This window comes from Mauremys mutica, chromosome 2 (genome assembly GCF_020497125.1).
Source record: "Mauremys mutica isolate MM-2020 ecotype Southern chromosome 2, ASM2049712v1, whole genome shotgun sequence".
Classification (NCBI taxonomy): Eukaryota; Metazoa; Chordata; order Testudines; family Geoemydidae; genus Mauremys; species Mauremys mutica.
Window position 1 is genome coordinate 12603232 of NC_059073.1, and position 19934 is coordinate 12623165.

The window sequence follows — 19934 nt, forward strand, 5'->3', positions numbered from 1 at the left end:
TCTGTTTTATTGCTGTTCTAGTATTAAGTTATTCGAGGGACTGAACTCACTACTGAGATTACATAATTCAGTTTTTTAATGTCTTGGTAAATGCGAGTCTAGACTAAGTTTAAAATCTGGACTGTGACTTTTTTTACTTTTGTGAAGTTTATCTCATTGTGGCCTCTACTGGAAACTAAGAATGCATCTTCTATTTGAGAGAATTCCTCCTGAAGTTACAGGGGAACAGACTCATTGATCTAATAGGTCTTTTCTTTAATTCCTATGATTTACCAAATCTCAAACTTTTAAGGGCACCACTGAACTACAGTTATGTCACCCTCCTCCAAGCGACGTAAATTATGCTGACATAAGATGTAGTGTAGACATAACCTAAATCTCAGTAGAGGCAGAAATCTCTTGAGTTAATGTCCTTAGGAATGTCTGCACAATAGCTGGGAGGCGCTTTCCAGTGCGGATAGAGACAGACATGCACTAGCTAGCGCAGTAAAAACAGCTTTGTGGCTGTGGTGTCATGGACTGTGCTCGGGCTAGCAGCCTGAGTACAAAACCCATGGGGTTGGATGGGATTGTATTCAGGTGGCTAGCCTGAGCCACTGCTCATGCCATCATGGCCAGACACACTGAATTATTTTTAGCACAGTAGGCTGAGCAGAGCTAAAGTGCATCTGTCTACCTATGCTGGGAAGCACAGTTCCAGCAGCTGTGTAGAAATACCACTAGTGAAAACTTAGGCTTCAGGCAGACTTAGAAGAGGGATATTTAAAAGTAACTTCAGGGTATACAGAACTGCCTTCAAGCCAAAAGGTTGAGCTAAGAGGAAAGTTTATGAAATTAATGTAAGCCTTCAAGGTCTGAGAAATTGCATGTTGCTTTAAAAATAAATCCCCAAAACATATCTTCCATGATTATAACATTAAACTTTTGTTTAGAGAAATATTATAGAATAATATAATAATTGGATCTCTCTATTTAACACATTGTTACCATATTTTACTTTTGTTGTTTTTGAGTACTTAGTTTGCGGAAAGAAACAAAATGTGATGCAGTCATTGCCCTCTAGAGCAGTGGTTCTCAAACTTTTGTGCTGGTGCCCCTTTTCACACAGCAAGCCTCTTAGTGCAACCCCCCTTATAAATTAAAAACACCTTTAAATATATTTAACACCATTATAAATGCTGAAGCCAAAGCGGGATATAGGGTGTAGGCTGACAGCTTGCGACCTCCCATGTAATAACCTCATGACCCCCTGAGGGGTCCCAACCCCAAGTTTGAGAACCCCTGCTATAATTAATTCATGAAAATAGGGATTTACACTTGGATTTGCATAATACAAAGATTGAGAACCACTGAACTATAGTCTTGATAGTTTCCCTAGAAATAATTGGAGTAGATAGAGCTTAGGTGAAAGCTGCCATTTGCCACTCAGTAGACATGGTGGGGTGATAAACTAGAGCCCGCAGGGGTTGACAAGAACCAGGCTGAAGATGTGTGGAGTGTACCACCATAGGAGGCATCAGAGATTTAGGACAGGATGGGGTATTTAAAGTGAAGGATTTCCCTTAAGAATTGTCTAATTTTAAAATCAGTTGGTAAGGATAAACAAATAGTTCACTAGACTGTCATAATAAAAATGTATATTCATAGTTCAGCTCTAAACTTCGGTGTCTCCCAATTCTCTCTAGGGGAGAATACTATGTGATTGTCACTCTCTTTATTTGTTCGCATCCTTCTTTCTGTCTCTCTACTCACTCGGACTTTTCTCCATCCCAGTTGTAAGCAGATGATAAGAATGGCGATGCTGGGTCAGACCAGTGGTCCACCTAGCCCAGTATCCTGCGTCTAACAGTGGCCAGTGCCACGTGCTTCAGAGGGAATGAACAGAACAGGGCAATTATTGAATGATCCATCCCTTGTTGTCCAGTTCCAGCTTCTGGCAGTTGGAGGTTTAGGGATGCCTGGAGCATGGGGGTGTGTTCCTCGCCATCTTGGCCAATAGCCACTGATGGATGTATCCTCCATGAATTTATGCAATTCTTGTTTGAACCCAGTTATACTTTTGGCCTTCACAACTTCCCCTGGCAATGAGTTCCACGGACTGTGTTTTGTGTGAAGTACTTCCTTATGTTTGTTTTAAACCTGCTGCCTATTAATTTCATTGGGTGACCCCTAGTCCTGGTGTTATGTGAAGGGATAAATAATACTTCCCTATTCACTTTTTCCATACCATTCATGATTTAATAGCCCTCTATCATGTATCCTCTTAGTCTCTTTTCTAAAATGAATAATTCCAGTCTGTTTAATCTCTCCTCATTTGGAACTGTTTCATACGCCTGATCATTTTCATTGCCTTTTTCTGCACCTTTTTCAGTTCTAATCTGTTTTTTTTGAGATGAGATAAACACAACAAGAAGCTGTTTTCAATGCATGTACCATTGATTTATACAGTGGCATTATGATATTTTCTGATTATGATATTTTCTGTTTTATTTTCTGTCCCTTTCTTAATGGTTCCTAACATTCTGTTAAGATTTTTGACTGCTGCTAAACAGTGAGCTGATGTTTTCAGAGAACTGTCCATGATGACACCAAGATCTTTCTTGAATGGGAACAGCTAATTTAGACTCAATCATTTTGTATGTATAGTTGGGATTATTTTTTCCAATGTACATTACTTTGTACTTATCAGCATTGGATTTCATGTGCCAATTCGTTGCCCAGTTACCAAGTTTTGTGAGATCCTTCTGAAACTTTTTGCAGTCAGCTTTGTACTTAACTATCTAGAGCAGGGGTAGGCAACCTATGGCACGTGTGCCGAAGGCGGCACGTGAGCTGATTTTCAGTGGCACTCACACTGCCCGGGTCCTGGCCACCGGTCCGGGGAGATCTGCATTTTAATTTAATTTTAAATGAAGCTTCTTAAACATTTAAAAAACCTTATTTACTTTACATACAACAATAGTCTAGTTATATATTATAGACTTATAGAAAGAGACCTCCGAAAAACATTAAAATGTATTACTGGCATGCGAAACCTTAAATTAGAGTGAATAAGTGAAGACTCGGCACACCACTTCTGAAAGGTTGCCGACCCCTGATCTAGAGAACCACCTCACTGTTCACCATTCAATAAGTTTGCCTCTTCAGCCCTACCATATGTAAAACACTCCTGCACTTCATGCTGATGGAAACTCGCTTTCCCTTACAAGCATGAGACAGTTTTCTTCCACATCCAGTGCCTGAGCTGGCTGCATAAGGAAGCTGAGTAGGATCATACACTCTTAATTTCCCTTCTGAGCTTTCACTGTGAATACAACTTTGGCAGCTGCTGGCTAATGACTCCTTGTCGATGGTGCATACAGGCAGGTGTCAGTAAAAGCCACCAGAAGGCATGGTAGGTGGCCAACACTCTGTGGAGGACTTGCCACATATGTATTGGGGGAAACACTGAGAGATGCTCAAAAAACTCCTGACATCTCTGTAGTCATGCAGAGAGAAATATTTCTCTTTGTGACAGTGTTTTTAAAAGGAAAGTAGTATTTTGTTAAGTTAAAAGTTCAGGAAATGTACTCAGTGCAGAATATTTTTCAAATTGGCTTAAATCTTGGTATGAGGGGAAGAGCGGACATACATGTATTATTTTCTATGACCTCAAAGATGAATTTTCAAGCTGTTTAGCTTTGGTAGACATTTCATGTACAGACTGTGAATATGTGTGTGGTTTTCTCTTTCACTCGCTTTTGTTCCTTTTTATAGCTTTTATGAATCTTTGCAGTAGAATTTAGTGCTCTGTTACTCGTACAATATTTTCTCTTTTTATTTTTAAATCTTGTCTGCATTTTTTCACTGTCCTTCCTTCTGTAGACATACACAACAGGAGAGGAAAGAAAATGTATCTCCTTTCACTTCCATTCCTCAGGTTTTCTCTCCTGCTGTTCTCTTTTCTGCCCTTTTGTGAATTCTCCCACTAGTTTCCTTTCTCCTTTTTTTTGTACTCCCCATTTCAAATATTCATCATCACACACACATTCTCTTGAGGAATGTAGGATTAAGTGCTATCCCTGCAAGCTCTGGTGTGAGCTCCTTGCCTTAACTGTTGTCCCCCTACCTGGAAAAGCTCTCTGTGTAGGACTGCAGGGTAAACACAGACAGCACTTGACAGAGTATAGTGTAGAAGGCAAGAGCACACTGAGTTTAGCAGTGTGAATTCCAAGAGGTATGGGGGGTTCATCACTGATATCATGTGACCAAAGAGGAAAGGTAAAAAAAGAGGACTATCTAGCCATGGCTGTCTCTCTTCTGAAGAACTAAACAAGGCTGGGCTATGTGTTCCTTGTTCAGCATATTGCAGTAATTTTACCTTCACCCCTGTCCTGCTTCATGAATAATAGTTAAATTAGCAGATTTGGTCTAATGAGAATGGGTGTTGGTGATCTTAAGCCATTCACTCTCACAGCCTTGCATTAGGTTAGTTGACCGACCAAAGAACTGAAGTCAGCGTAAAACAAACCCCCCTTTTAGCCACGGGTCAAGCAGTGTTTGTGCTGTACAGGGCTGACCTGCTTAAGATGAATAAAAGATCATTGGGCAGTGTTGAAAAGTTCATGATTTCTTTTGCTCTCATTCTCACAATTGTGCACTGAATCAAATTCTAAAACACTATGTATTACTGAATGGAGTTTTACTAACTTTCTATGCAGGGTTGTGCTACCTTCAGCAATAATGGACAATGTGGTGCAGCACAGAAAAAATATCTTCAGTTTGTTTGTTTTTAAAGGTGAAGTATAGTCATGCCACACTAATTACTAATTACTTTGTGGCTTATGGATGATAAGGCACTTACATTTTAAAGTGCTACAATCACTTCCTGAAAAAAGAACTATCCTTTGGACTAAAATCTCTCCTGCTTATTCCGAGTTTTATTTGTGCATGTTTGTAAAATTAGCTAAAACGTGGTCTGGCTCTTCTGCTTATACATATACCTGGAGGAAACAAATGCTTATTATTTGTGTAGTGTCCTTATGGGTGTGACATATGAGGGTACAATCCAGACTAATGAGTAGCTGTGTCACCACTGCCCTCTAACCTGGGTATCCTTTACAATGCTTTGTTGATGTTGCCTCCAGCCTGGACTGCTTACAAACAGCATCCACCACACAAGTCACTCCCAGGTATGTCTGGGTGTGCTGCAACCAGGCAGCCACACCTTGTCTTTTACTAGTCTGTGTTATACTACAGTATGATCCCAACACACTACCAGTTTTAGATTTTCCACCAGAAATGTATGTACTGTACTGCCCAGCCCTCTCCTGGACAATATAAATTTATATAAGGTCCATTATTTCTTTAATAGAAATAATGTGCACACAATTTGCCACCCCAAATGGAGTTTCCCAAACACTTCAATTTAAACACACAATTTAAACGATTAGGTAAAACAAGTTTATTAACTACAGAGAGCGAGAGATACTTTGAGTACAAGTAATGAAGCATAAGAGTCAGAAACAGTTATAAGAAAATAAAGTTAAAATGCTTACTATATTATATTCAAGCAAAGTTTCTCACTGTATATTTTAAGCAGTTTTAGTGACCAAACCCTCTAGGTCAGGACCCTTTCTCGCAGAATCCAGTGAATGCTTCCTTTGTGGCTTCAGTTGCCTTGAATGTGATGGGCCTGGGGAGAGAAAGGGGTACCTTAGGGCATTTGTCCCTCCTTTTTATATCATCCGTCCCCCTCTTGAAAAACATTTTCAGCTGAGATTCAGGAGACAGCAGCTATGTGGAAGGATATTCCCTACTTGTTTTTTCCAATTGTTTGAGCTTCTTTGTCTCCCCTTCTTGCTTGATGACCCTTTTTACTGCTTAAATGCAAATTAGGCGGAGCATACATTCCTTTGTTTAGGACTGACCTGTTGGCCAACTTCTCCTTGGGTAGGGCTGTGGTTTGGAATATGTGTTAATGTTATACAGGGAACTCTTATAACTTTATATACAATGTTGCCACACATGTATTACCAGGGCAATAATGACCAACAAATTATGAGTTTTTCAAGTGCCTTTGTACAAGGCATACTTTGTACAAAGATTATTACAATAGCATGTTGGGTGAGGGCAAGGGTACATTCTGTCAAAATGGGTGCTCCACTCTAGGTGCGCTTGCACCCCCTGTACCTTTGAGTGGAGATTTCTGATAGTAGTGTGTGTTTGGCCCATGCATGTGTGCTGGTCTGCCTCGTGCCCTGTACGATTGTTGTTATAGCACTGTATGGGTGAACGGCCCTCAGTTCCTTCTCAGTTGCCTCAGCTTGTGATGGAACTCTGGCACTTGTCCCTATTGAGATGAACTCAATTGTGTCCCAGTTTTTTTGTAGTAGTAGTAGTTAGCATTAGTATAATTAGTTAGTAGGTACTAGTAGCTTTAGCTTCCTAGTTTAAAAAAATGTTTTTTTCATATATATTATATACAGATAGATATTAGTAGATAAGGTAGTTGTGTATCAACAGCATGCTCAGTACCACAGAAGTTTAGTTTTCCATCGGTCCTGGCTGTATCTGAGACTCCGATTCACCACTGCTGAGCTCCAACATATTTTCGGTACCCAGGACATCGAGATCTCCGGAAGTTCACTCAGTACCAACAGTTTCACTACAGATTTCTCTGGGAGCTGTACCATTTCATAGTGAGTTTGAGGAAGAGGATTCTGATGAAGACCTTGCCTCGTTTTCCCAAATATCAGTACAGGACTCTCCTCCTCACCCCTATAGAGGCCTCTTTCCAGAAGTCTCTCAGCCTTCGACTACTCATAGCACAAGGTCGAAGCCACCATCTCATTAGTGTGAGCACCCGGGGGTGCCCTGTCCTATGCCTTATGCACCTCCTCAGCCATACTGGGACCTTTGGGTAGCCATTCACCAGCAATTTTCCAGGGCTTTGAGCACCACCTGTTGCAGAAATAGGCAGCCTTCATCGCCTACCTTCTCTAGGACACCTGATCCTCAAGAAGAAACTTTTGAGGAGCAAGATGCTAGAGCCAATGACGAGGTCTCTCCTCTGGCCAACATCTCTTCTCTGGATGAAGAAGTTTATACCGCCTCCTCCATCCTTGGCAGATGAATTTAAACAGTTCCAGGATCTCATGAAGAGAATTGCTGACACCTTGCAGAATCCTATTGAGGAGTGTAGGGAAGTGCTGTGGCCTCCCTCAGAGCCAGAGGAAGAGGAACCACTCTCTGCCTGCCTGGGAGGGTGGAATCAGGCCAGGCTCGTCCTTCCCACCAGAAGTTGAGAGGTGGGGCAAGAAGTACAAAAGGTGGAGCCCCCAGCTCAATTTGAGCAGAGCCAGGGAAGGAGACAGATGTGTCTTATGTGCTGCAACCCGCCGACCCTGCTGCTGAGCTAGGCAGCGCCCTGGACCTAGGGAGGACGAAGGCCGGGGAGGAGCTGGTGGGACTGCTGGTGGCTGAGTACTCTGATGCTGCAACGGATCCTGAGACCATAGAGCCTGATTCGGGACTCTGGTAGGAAGCAGCCCAGGGAAACCAGATGTCAGTTTGGTGGTGTGGTGGCTTAACAGCCGGTCAGCATGTTGCGGGAGGGCCCTGGGCTGGGACGCGGTTGCAGCCTCCCCACCATAGTCTGCTTGCTAGCTCCTCCCGTACCTAAGGGTTAGAGCTTGTAGACTGCTTGTTAGCTCTACAGGCCTGAATCTACAGACTGCTCTTTAGCTCAGCCCTGCCTGAGGGCCTAGGGTCTCTTGACTGTTTGGGGGTTCCACCCTGTTACAAAGGCTGGGCCAATAATGCCTACTCTGCTAATTCCTCTGACACTAGGCCATCATCCCAGTGATGTAGTGGGGCAGTGTGGCCTCCCTCAGACCCAGAAGAGGAGGGACGACCATAACCCCACTACAAGGAGCTTAAAGAACTTCATCATGAGCTTCTTGACATCCTTCATTCATCCTCATCTGCCCACATGATGTTGTCTGTCAGAGGCACTTCTGGGCCCTGTAAAGATTGTCTGGCTACTATTCCATTCTCTTGTGTGTAGGCAGATACGAAACAGCAAAAGACAGTTTGTTTTTATTTTCTCATCCCTCTCCTAATTCTTTGGTGGTTGACACAGTTAACCAATGTGGAAGGCAGCACCGTGCTAAATCCAGGCCCCAGGAAAAAGTTATGAGAAGGGCTTCCTGGCTCTCAGCTTTCCAGATTTCCGAAAGAAGTCCAGAATATGCAATTTGGATGGGCTTGTCGAGGGTCTGAATTGCCATCATAGTCCTTACAAGCTGCAACAGTTCACATGCCTTCCTCCCTTCAGTGACTGCCTTTACCACTTCAGGCAGGTTTTGGAGTTGATCACTACAGACAAGTGGATTTTGGATATCATCTCCACAGGGTATGCCATTCACTTTATAACTTTTCCACCAACGACCCCTCTCATGAGAGCTTGCTTCGCCAAGAAACAGACTTTCTTCTATAACTTGGATGCTATAGAACCAGTTCCCATGCAGCACAGAGGAAAGGATTTTTATTCCAGGTATTTCCTGGTACCAGAAAAGAATGGCAGTTGGAGACCATCCTAGATTTGAAGTTACTCAACACTTATGTGAAGGCACAAAAATTCAAAATGGTGGCACTTTCAGCGATAATTCCTTCATTAGATCAAAAGAATTGGTTCTCAGATCTTGACCTTCAGGATCATAGAAGAAACATAGAAGATTAGGTTGGAAGAGACTTCAGGAGGCCAACTAGTTCAACCCCCTGCTCAAAGCAGGACCAACCCCAACTAAATCATCCCAGCCAGGGGGCTATCTCAAGCCGGGCCTTAAAAACATTTTACGGGTGGAGATTCCAACACCTCCCTAGGTAACCCATTCCAGTGCTTCACCACCCTCCTAGTGAAAAAGTTTTTCCTAACAGCCAACCTAAACCTCCCCCACTGCAACTTGAGACCATTGCTCCTTGTTCTGTCATCTGCCACCATTGAGAACAGCCTAGCTCCATCCTCTTTGGAACCCCCCTTCAGGTAGTTGAAGGCTGCTATCAAATCCCCCCATACTTATCTCTTATGCAGACTAAATGAGCCCAGTTCCCTCAGCCTCTCCTCATAAATCATATGCCCCAGCCCCCTAATCATTTGTTTTGCCCTCTGCTGGACTCTCTCCAATTTGTCCACATCCTTTCTATAGTGGGGGGCCCAAAATTGGATGCAGTACTCCAGATATTGCCTCACCAGTGTCGAACAGAGGGGAATAATCACTTCCCTCTATCTGCTGGCAATGCTCCTACTAATGCAGCCCAATATGCTCCAGTCGGTCCCCAGCCTGTAGAAGTGCATGGGATTCTTCTGTCCTAAGTGCAGGACTCTGCACTTGTACTTTTTGAACCTCATCAAATTTCTTTTAGCCCAATCCTCTAATTTGTCTAGGTCACTCTGGACCTTACCTCTACCCTCCAGCATATCTACCTCTCCCCCCAGTTTAGTGTCATCTGCAGACTTACTGAGGGTGCAGTCCATCCCATCATCCAGATCATTAATGAAGACCGACTCCTGGGGCACTCCACTTGATACTGGCTGCCATCTAGACATTGAACCGTTGATCACTATCTGTTAAGCCCAACGATCTAGCCAGCTTTCTATCCACCTTATAGTTCAATCGTACAATCCATACTTTTTTAACTTGCTGGCAAGAATACTGTGGGAGACTGTATCAAAAGCTTTGCTAAAGTCAAGGCATATCACGTCCACCACTTTCCCCATATTCACAGAGCCAGTTATCTCATCATGGAAGGCAATCAGGTTGATGAGGCATGATTTGCCCTTGGGGAATCCATGTTGACTGTTCCTGATCACCTTCCTCTCCTCCAAGTTCTTCAAAATGGATTCCTTGAGGACCTGCTCCATGACTTTTCGAGATACTGAGGGAAGGCAGACTGGTTTGTAGTTCCCCGGATTCTCCTTCTTCCCTTTTTCAAAGATGGGCACTATATTTGCCTTTTTCCAATTGTCTGGGACATCCCCCGATCACCATGAGTTTTCAAAGATAATGGCCAATGGTTCTGCAATCACATCAGCCAACTCCCTCAGCACCCTCAGGGTGCATTGCATCCAGCTCCATGGACTTGTGTATGTCCAGCTTTTCTAAGTAGTCCTTAACCTGTTCTTTCACCACTGAGGGCTGCTCACCTCCTCCCCATACTGTGCTGTCCACTGCAGCAGTCTGGGAGCTGACCTTGTGTGTGAAGCCCGAGGCAAAAAAAAGCATTGAATACTTCATTTTTTTCCACATCATCTGTCACTATGTTGCCTCCCCCATTCAGTAAGGGGCCCACGCTTTCCCCTGACCACCTTCTTGCTAACATACCTGTAGAAACTCTTCTTGTTACCCTTCACATACCTTGCTAGCTGCAATTCCAGTTGCCCTTTGCCCTTCCTGATTACACCCTGCATGCTAGAGCAATATGTTTATAATCCTCCCTAGTCATCTGTCCAAGTTTCCCTACTTATACAGCCCAAAATGCCATTAGCATTCTTGGCAACAAGGGCACACTGTTGACTCATATCCAGCTTCTCGTCCACTGTAACCCCTAGGTCCTTTTCTGCAGAACTGCTGCCTCACAAGGACTCTGCACTTGTCCTTGTTGAACCTCATCAGGTTTCTTTTGGCCCAGTCCTCTAATTTGTCTAGGTCCCTCTGTATCCTATCCTTACCCTCCAGCATATCTACCTCTCTTCCAAGTTTAGTGTTATCTGCAAACTTGCTGAGAGTGCAGCCCACGCCATCCTCCAGATCATTAATGAAGATCTTGAACAAAACGGGCCCCAGGACCGACCCTTGGGGCACTCCGCTTGAAACCGACTGCCAACTAGACATGGAGCCGTTGATCACTACCCATTGAGCCCGATGATCTAGCCAGCTTTCTATCCACCTTATAGTCCATTCATCCAGCCCATACTTCTTTAACTTGCTGGCAAGAATATTATGGGAGACCGTATCAAAAGCTTTGCTAAAGTCAAGGAATAACACATCCGCTGCTTTCCCCTCATCCACAGACCCAGTTATCTCCTCATAGAAGGCAAGTGATTATAAGCAATAGGCAAAAAGTCAGTTAGTTACCAAAAGAAAATATAAGCACGCAGTCTAAACTCTCAATTCTATTAGACTGAGCAACATTTAGATTAAGCAGTTTTTCTCACCCCACTGGATATTGCACTCATGTTATAACAGTCTTCGATGATGACCCAGCACATGTTGTCACTGCAGATTTGATGAAAGGCAAAGAAGGTACCAATGTGAGATTTCTTAAAATAGCTACAGCACTTGACATAAGGTTTAAGAATCTGAAGTGCCGTCCAAAATCTGAGAGGAACAAAGTGTGGAGCATGCTTTCAGAAGTCTTAAAAGGGCAACACTCCGATGCAGAAACTACAGAACCCGAACCCTCAAACAAACAAAAAAAATCAGCCTTCTGTGGGTGGCATCTGACTCATGATGATGAAAATGACCATGCATCAATCCGCTCTGCTTTGGATTGTTATCCAGCAAAACCTGTCGTCAGCATGGATGAATATCCTCTGGAATGGTGGATGAAGCATGAAGGGACATATGAATCTTTAGTGCATCTGGCATGTAAATATCTTATGATGCCATTTATAAAAGTGCCATACGAATGCAGTTATTTTTTGTACATAATTCAGCATGTGTAAATTCAACTTTACTGTAGTGCAATCTCTTTATAATTACTTATTAGGTGAATTGAAAAATACAGTTTCTTTCGTTTTTTACAGTGCAAATATTTGTATTAAAAATAAATAGAAAGTGAGCACTGTACACTTTGTATTCTGTGTTGTAATTGAAATCAATATGTTTGAAAATGTAGAAAACATCCACAAATATTTAAATAAATGGTATTCTATTATTGTTTAACAGTGCGATTGATTGCAATAATATTTTTTAATCGCACGATTAAGCGCGATTAATTTTTTTAATTGCTTGACAGCCTTAATTGGAATATAAATATTGTACTTACATTTCAGTGTATAGTATATAGAGCAGTATAAACAAGTCATTGTCTGTATAAAATTTTAGTTTGTACTGAGTTCGCTAGTGTTTTTTATGTAACCTGTTCTAAAACTAGGCAAATACCTAGATGAGTTGACATACCCCCTGGAAAACTTCTGTGTACCCCCAGGGGTACATGTACCCCTGTTTGAGAACCACTGCCATACAAGACCACTATTTGAACTGATGGCTACCTGTTCGCTGCTCCATTTATCCATGAAAACGGCATTCCCGATAGCCATCACATTGGCGTGATGGGTTGCAGAAAAAAGGGCTCTTATGGCATGACCCCCTTTTCACAGTATTTTTTTAAGGACAAGGTCATGTTGCAACCTCACCTCAAATTTTTACCTGAAGTTTTCTCCAAGCTCCATATTAACCAATCCATTCACCTGCCAGTCTTCCACCTAAACTTCACTTAGATAAGCAAGAGGCACTACTGAACACCATTGACATCAGGAGAGCACTTCTATCTGAATTAGGACTAAACTCTTCAGAAAGACCCCCAAATTTTTTGTCTTGCCCACAGATAGAATGAAAGGGTCTGCAATCTTTAATCAAAGACTTTCCCAGTGGATATCTGATTGCATAATACTTGCTATGAATTTTGTAATATTCAAGCACCTTTGGACATACAAATTCAGTATATGAGGTCCATTTCCATCTCTATGGCATTTCTCAAAAACATGCCCGTTACTGAAATAAGTGAGGCCGCTACCTGGGCTTCTATGGATACGTTCACTGAACGCTATTCGGTTACTCACAACTCTGCTTCTGATATTGTGTTCGTCTCGGCTGTATTTTCTTCCATACTGGACTGTACTCTGAAGCCCCCTTTGCCTTATGGGGAACTGCTCGGTAGTCACTTAAAGTGGAGCACCTAAAGGGACACTACTCAAAGAAGAAGAAATGATTACTCACCCTGTGCAGTCCTGTAGTTCTTTGAGATGTCTGTACCTATGGGTGTCACACTACTTGCCCTCTTTCCCCTTTGCTTCGGAGTTCTCTGTTATAGGGATTTGCGGTGGAGAAAGAATGGAGAGCAGTTCGCCTGCGCAGTGTTATATAATGATGGTACGGGGCATGAAACTGACTAGCATGCATGCACGGGCCAAACAGACAGTGCTATGACAATCTCCGCTCAAAGGTGCAGGGATTGCAAACTCATCTAGAGTGACACACATCTCAAAGAACTACAGTTACTGCACAGGATGAGTAACCAGTTCTTCTCACCAGATACTGTTTTCAGATTTTCTTCAGGGAGACTTTATTTATTTATTTTTATTATTTGTAGTCTTGTAGCACCTAGAACCCTCATTCAGGAATTGGGGCCTCGTTTGTGGTATGCAACACACTCTCTCTCTCTCAGCATCAAGATACATTTAGACCAGTGGTTCTCAACCGGGGATCAGAGGCCCCCTGTGGAGGGCCGCAAGTAGGTTTCGGGGGGCTGCCAAGCAGGGCTGGCATTAGACATGCTGGGGCCCAGGGCACAAAGCCGAAGCCCCATCACATGGGGCTAAAGCCTGAGGCCCTGAGTCCTGCCGCCTGGGGCTGAAGCTGAAGCCTGAGCAACTTAGCTTTGTGGGCCCCCCGTCACGTGGGGCCCTGGGCAGTTGCCCTGCTTGCTACCCCCAGCACTGGCCCTGGCTTTTATATACATAAAAACAGTTGTTGTGGCGCGGGTGGGCCGTGGAGTTTTTATAGGGGAGGGCTCAGGAAGAAAAAGGTTGAGAAACCTTGGTTTAGACTGTTACGGTTTCATCAGGACCCATCCATCCAAAACCTTGAAAGCATGAAAATAATAAGGGAAAAGTCTCCAGCACTTTTTTTTTTTGGTAACCACCTTCACATCACGTACAATACTGTTAACAACACACTCTAATGCTCGATAAGGCATTCACTTCTATCTCCAGTAGATATAACACAAAGATGTACCCCAACTGACTGCCACATAGTCCGTTTATTTGGAAAATTATTTTGACTTAATATTGCTGGGGTCACTGTTAAACTATTTCCATTCAACAGGTATCAAGTATGTGACTAATCTGAATTTTCATATGTCAAAAAAGGATCCTGATCAAGTCTAAATTATCATTTCAGACTTCCATCTCAGTCATAGCAAGTACCTACTACTGAGCGCTGGAAAATCTACTTAAGGTATGTGGAATTTCCAGTGAACTAATTTTTTCACTGGGTTTTATTAATGTTGGGTAAAACTGTTTAGGCTGAGATATTCTAAAGCACCCAAGGACCTTAAAAGAGCACAAGTCCCATTGAATTTTTCAATCAGACTTGCGTTGCTTAACTCTGGTGCTTTTGAAGATCACAATGGTAAGTAATTGATGTTAAACTGTAACAAAATTCATCCCAGATTCCCTTTGACGTAAATCTAGTTTAGATGGCATATGAGATCATGTAATCTTTTCATTGTACTATTGTAAAATAAATTTTATAGTTATAAATGCATTTAACTGTCTAATACATGACCCTTCTGTTCATTCACTCACTTCTCTGAAAGGGGGGGAGGGTGGGAAATCTTATTTTGGATTGTTTTCCATGTTTGAACTTAGTCAAAAAGGATTTTTTTTTATTTGAGAAAAATTCATTAAGCAATTTTTGAGTTATGCAAAGCACTCAAAATATACTTCTCTTAAGTATAAGGGATGCAGTGTTTCCTAGTGGATAGACCACTGGACTGGGACTCGGGAGGCCTGGATTCTATTTCTGGCTCGGGCACTAGTCTGCTGGGTGACCTTGGGAAAGTCATTTCACCTCGTGGTGGCTATATTTCTCCATCTCTAAAATGGAGATAATTACGCTAGCCTCTTTTGTAAAGCCCACTGAGATCTTCTTTGAGATCCACTCACGAAAAGCATTGTAAGTGCTAAGAGGTTTTAATAATTAGTAGTAGTACTGATGTTATAGGAAAGTTGACCACACTTGCTGAGCTCTTAATGGATATGTAAGTAGTGTCCAATGAGGCTATTTTCTTCAGAGGTTCTGTGTATGTTGCTTACGCTATGCCTTAAAGTTGTAAATGATATCCACTGAAGTTTTTTATTTTTTACCAGGACCCTGTAAAGACATAGCATCTTTGTGACATCACTATTGCAGTCTTCCTGCCAGTCTGATGGGCGCAGGGGTTGCTAAGCTCATTCTGTCCTGTGGACAGCTTGTGTGAGGGGCATTTGAAAGACCCTTTCTTACCTACAAAAGCTTTGTAGCTGCTTCATACCAAAGCTGCTGAACTGAACACTGTAGAATCAGGATGACACTATGGTAATGGAAAAGAATTTTAACAATCTTCTAGTTCCATATTGTACTTCCTATGGTTTCAGGTAGAAACTGTATTTTCTGTATATTCACTCTGCCAAATCACAAAAATGCAATATGTCTGTCGCCTGTGGTGTTCAACCCTTCTACTTCTGTTCTTTATGCCTTGAGTCCTGTTTGGTCTCCTTTTTAGTTCATCTGTGCTTTCCGTAAGTGCTTTAATCCATCACTGCAGGGTTATTATATTTTATCAGCATTGAGACTGATATTTTTTTGACTTGTTTCCCTTGGTGATTGTAGCCTTTAGTTTTATTTAAAGTTAATTTTAGTGATGTTATATTACACCAGCATTGGTTTGGCTGTTGTGGCTACAGTTTCAAGCTCAATAGAGTGAAAGTCACCTCTGCTACTTGCTTCAGATTTAGACTCCCTAGGAACACATAAAGACCAAGGATAGTGACTACACATGCACTTACAAGTACAAGGTCTAGTCTGTTTTACAAGTTTTATTAAAGTTATAATTAAGGTTATGATTACCCATGCATATAGAAATTCTATAAAGACCTATGCACAAATTACAAATATAGTTATGCTCATATCCTTAAGGATATTCTTAAGGTATGATGGCTGCCTTGCCAATTGATCATCAGTACAGGGATGGCTCCTGCTGGAGTTTCACATAGGGAGCTCAATTTTCCCACTCTGGGCACCCTCTTTTTATAATGTGATTCTGACTATACCTCATATCCGGCGGTTAGGGCGTGTAGAATAATGTGACTACCGGGTATCTTGTAAGCAAAAAAAAAATTACTCTTACTGTTAATTTTTCACAATATCATCCATTGGTAAATCTTTTCCTGTAATCTTGTGGCACAGTTACTTACGTCAAGCATTTCTTAAGCCTATAGTCTAGTATGGCTAAGCTAAAGTATTACAGGCCTCAGCCTGTAGGCCTTGCATTTCAGCCCTCCTTACTTAGATATCTAATGCATACTTATCCCTTCTGATTACCGATCAGTCTTATGCTTCCATCATTCTACAACTTAACTCTGTTTAGCATACGATTATATATGACATACATGTTAGTTAATCATAACCAAGGCTATGATTTTGTCACAGAGGTCATGGATTTTGAGACTTCCAAAGACCTCAGTGACTTCACCCGCAGTGGCTGGGAGCTGCCCCTTCCCATGAGGGAAGGGAGCTGCGGGGGACCCCTGCAGCTTCTGGTCTCAGTGGTTGGCAGGGGGATCCCTGCAGCCTCAGGCCCCCGTGGGTGGCAGAGGGACCCCTGCAGCTCCGAGCCAGGGTGGAGGGGGACCCTCAAGCTCCAAGCCTTTCCCGCAGCTGCCCAGCAGGTTCCCATTTTGTCATGGATATTTTTAGTAAAAGTCACAGACAGCTTCCGTGAATTTTTCTTTATTGTCCGTGACTTTTATTAAAAATATCTGTGGCAAAATCTTAGCCTTAGTAATAACATCACACAATGAATGAGCAATAAACTAAAATCATTGGCTACATGATGTTTTACTTGGATGTCTGGGTTTTTTGTATAATTGGTCGTAGTCAACGCAGAATTGTGGAAACTAGTTACTCACTCTTGTTGCCCACATCTTAATGCTTTTTGTTGCTACACTCTCTTTTGTGGTGAGCAGGGTGGGTGACAAGAGTCCAGCAAGATTCACATCACTCATGTTTTGAACTGTAACAAAATCTTTCTGCCGACAGTTCAGGAGTGCCAGTGCACTTACTCACCAAACTTGCTGATTCAGTTCATGCCATTATTTTTGCCCATTTAGACTATTGTAATGGCTTTCTTGCTGCAATCATGATTAATACATGTCAGCAGGTACAAAATGCTGCTAGCATTCTGGGTGTAGCAAAAATAAAACTGCATCCCTGGCTGTGATACACTGAAAGCTACTCTTCAGATTAACTTCAAGGTACCCTCTTTCACTTTATAAAGTCCTTGAAATTCTGTCTATGAGATAGTTGGTCTGTAGATCTTCCGTCACTAGTGAAGGTCACCTAATGCTGGTTCACTTGTCTCATTACTACCCAAATGTGCAGCACTATGTGACTGTCTTCTCTTGCACACAAACACTTTCTCTAATTTCTTGCCCAGGGATTTCATGGATGCTAATTAGCCTTTTTTTGCTTTTAAAGTTCTAGGTGAATAATTACTTCTCCCCTCCTGCCCACCCACTCTTCCCCTCATTTCCAATGTGCCATATCTATTTGTACTAAACTCTTGCATAGCTATGAATAGATTAATGCCGTGGCCTGATTAAAGTTGGTTTTCCTGTTTTTTTTTCCATTCGAGTTAAAGATAGTAAAGTTCAAGTTTTTAGCAGTCTGCAGTTTTATCACTTCATTAAAAAACCTGAAGCTTTGTAGTTAGAGCAAACAATAAAGCCCTGAAGTTCCAACCTGGATGCTTGAGACCAAGTTCCAATGTCCTGTACAGCATGTGAGACCTGAATTAAGCAGCGGGGACCTCAGGGTTACATGAGATGGCCTCCCCTATCCTCTTTCCCCTTCACTGTTCTTCCTTCTCTCCTTAGGTCAGGTCTAATCAATATAATGTTTAAGTATTATTATTTGTATTATGGACCAGGGTCATACTGTGTTTTCATTTTTTTTATAGTAAACTAGTTCATTTGGTCATGCCCCAGATTTTCAGTCTGTCTTAAAATTTTTATATTGACAGTGAATAGAAATTGTTGGGAGGGAGTATATTAAAGATTTTGTTAGCTGGGTAAGAGATAGCTAGGCCATTGGCAGCTGGTAAGGCATGGGGAATTGTTTGAATTTTAGTTTCAAGGCGGTAATTGAGACTTATGGTAATGGGCAGTGGAGGCATGATCCATTTTTCTGAAAAGTTTTACACTGTTTATAACACCAGCGGTTAAAGGCTAGTATGAGGCCCCTTACCTGCTAATACCTGAGTTCAGGCCCATGTGTTTCATGTAGCAGTTGATATCCCTGACATCTACAATAATGAAGGCAATGCAATTCATGGTCTGTTTTAGGGGTTAGCAGTGTCTTCAACAGTAGCATGGATGACCCAGAAAAGTCAGAGCCTCAAATTGTCTTTCTGTAGATAAAAAGACTTCCAAGTTCATCTCAAAATGTATTTATCATGTGTAAAAAGCCTAGATGGGAACTATCCACATTTAGGATCTTTTTTGATTGTTTCCTTTCATTTCAGTTGACCTTTTAAAATGGACAGTTGTTAATGTAATGACGTCATGTACAAGCGTGCTTTTTGGTCTGCAGCCATTTGTACTTTGGAATACACAGTGTGTAAAAGACTGAAGTGAGTCATATCCTGGTAAAACCATGACAACTGTGTATTTATTAGTTTGTTAGGTAAATATCTTGCAGTAGAGTTCACCTTCTTGGATAAGATTTTGTTATAAAGTTTTCACTCAGCTCCATGAATCATAGTATTTTAAAATATAGCACCATGACAAGTAAGCAATGATAGATTCATAGATTCCTAGGCCAGAAGGATCATTGTGGTCATCTAGTCTGACCTCCTGTAAAACACAGGCCAGAACTTTCTCAAAATAATTCTTAGCAAGACACATTACATTTAACATAGCATTTTTCTGGTATGTTTATGGGGAGGGATGGAAGTAGATTTGTTTGGTCAGCAGTTTGGGGGAATGGAGAAGGCTGGGATTAGCTGAATTTAATTATGGGCCATTTTTTTACACCATCCCTTTTTTATTTGTGTTATGTACCCAGATACCTAGGCGATAAATTCATAGCGTATATTGTATCTAACGTACTATACTTCTTTATTACACACACAAAACTACATTAAAAGAACATTATTAAGGTTGCAAAATAAAGCTCTCAAAAGTTAGGAAATGCCAGAATTAAGGTTGTCTGTTGTAGCCTTAATTGAGCTCCTTGTGCATAAGCAGTATGAGACAGTCTTTAATTACGTGATCACACGGTATCTTTTCCCCAGGACCCCAGTCAATTCCCCAGGACAGACAGACTTGCTTTGGGGGATAAATCAGGATTGTGTAGTGAATGAGCATGTCTGTAAGACCCCTGTTTCATTTGTTGCAGAAGTTGGAAGGTGTGTAATGAACAAGGCAAGGGATTGCAGGAAGAGAATGGATGATTTCAGGGGTCAGACAGATGAATACCTCCCTGGAGAGCTGGATTCCATCTCTTCCTCTGCCACAGAGCTCCTATATGATGCTAGGCAAGTCACTTAAACAAGTGGCACTCAATCTTATTACACAGGGGAGCCACATAAACCTCGGCATAACCTTGTGTGGGCCAAACAGATTCTCCATATTTTAATAAGATTTAAAGTCACCAGTATTGACTTATATTTTAAGTTCTGTATGTATTTAGATAGACAATACTATACATAGAAACAATCTGTTTACACACTTACTGTGTTGAAGTCGACTGTGGGCCTTATGAAATGCTCTGATGGGCCGTAGGTTGGGCACCCCTGATTTAAACCAGACTTCTCACAGATAGTCACTAATTGCGTGTTCCTCATTTTGAGTGCCTGCCTTTGAGACCTTTGTTTCTTATTTACAGAAGTGCTGAGCACTCACAGCT

General features: G+C 41.9%; 1 protein-coding gene across 7 annotated transcripts in view; it reads left to right on the top strand.

Annotated features, from left to right (window-relative positions):
* The window catches only part of PTK2 (protein tyrosine kinase 2), a 377826-nt gene that overhangs the window by 11681 nt on the left and 346211 nt on the right, over positions 1 to 19934 (top strand). For 5 of the 7 annotated variants that reach the window (XM_045007653.1, XM_045007654.1, XM_045007660.1 and 2 more), the window contains exon 1: positions 15327 to 15344. The exons of 1 other annotated variant lie outside the window; for it this stretch is intronic. In XM_045007653.1, coding sequence (XP_044863588.1) covers positions 15342 to 15344 — 3 coding nt within the window. In that variant the 5' untranslated portion in view covers positions 15327 to 15341. Of the gene's footprint in view, positions 1 to 14165; positions 14223 to 15326; positions 15345 to 19934 lie in introns of those variants that run through there. One more of the 7 variants, XM_045007657.1, reaches the window with a different exon arrangement.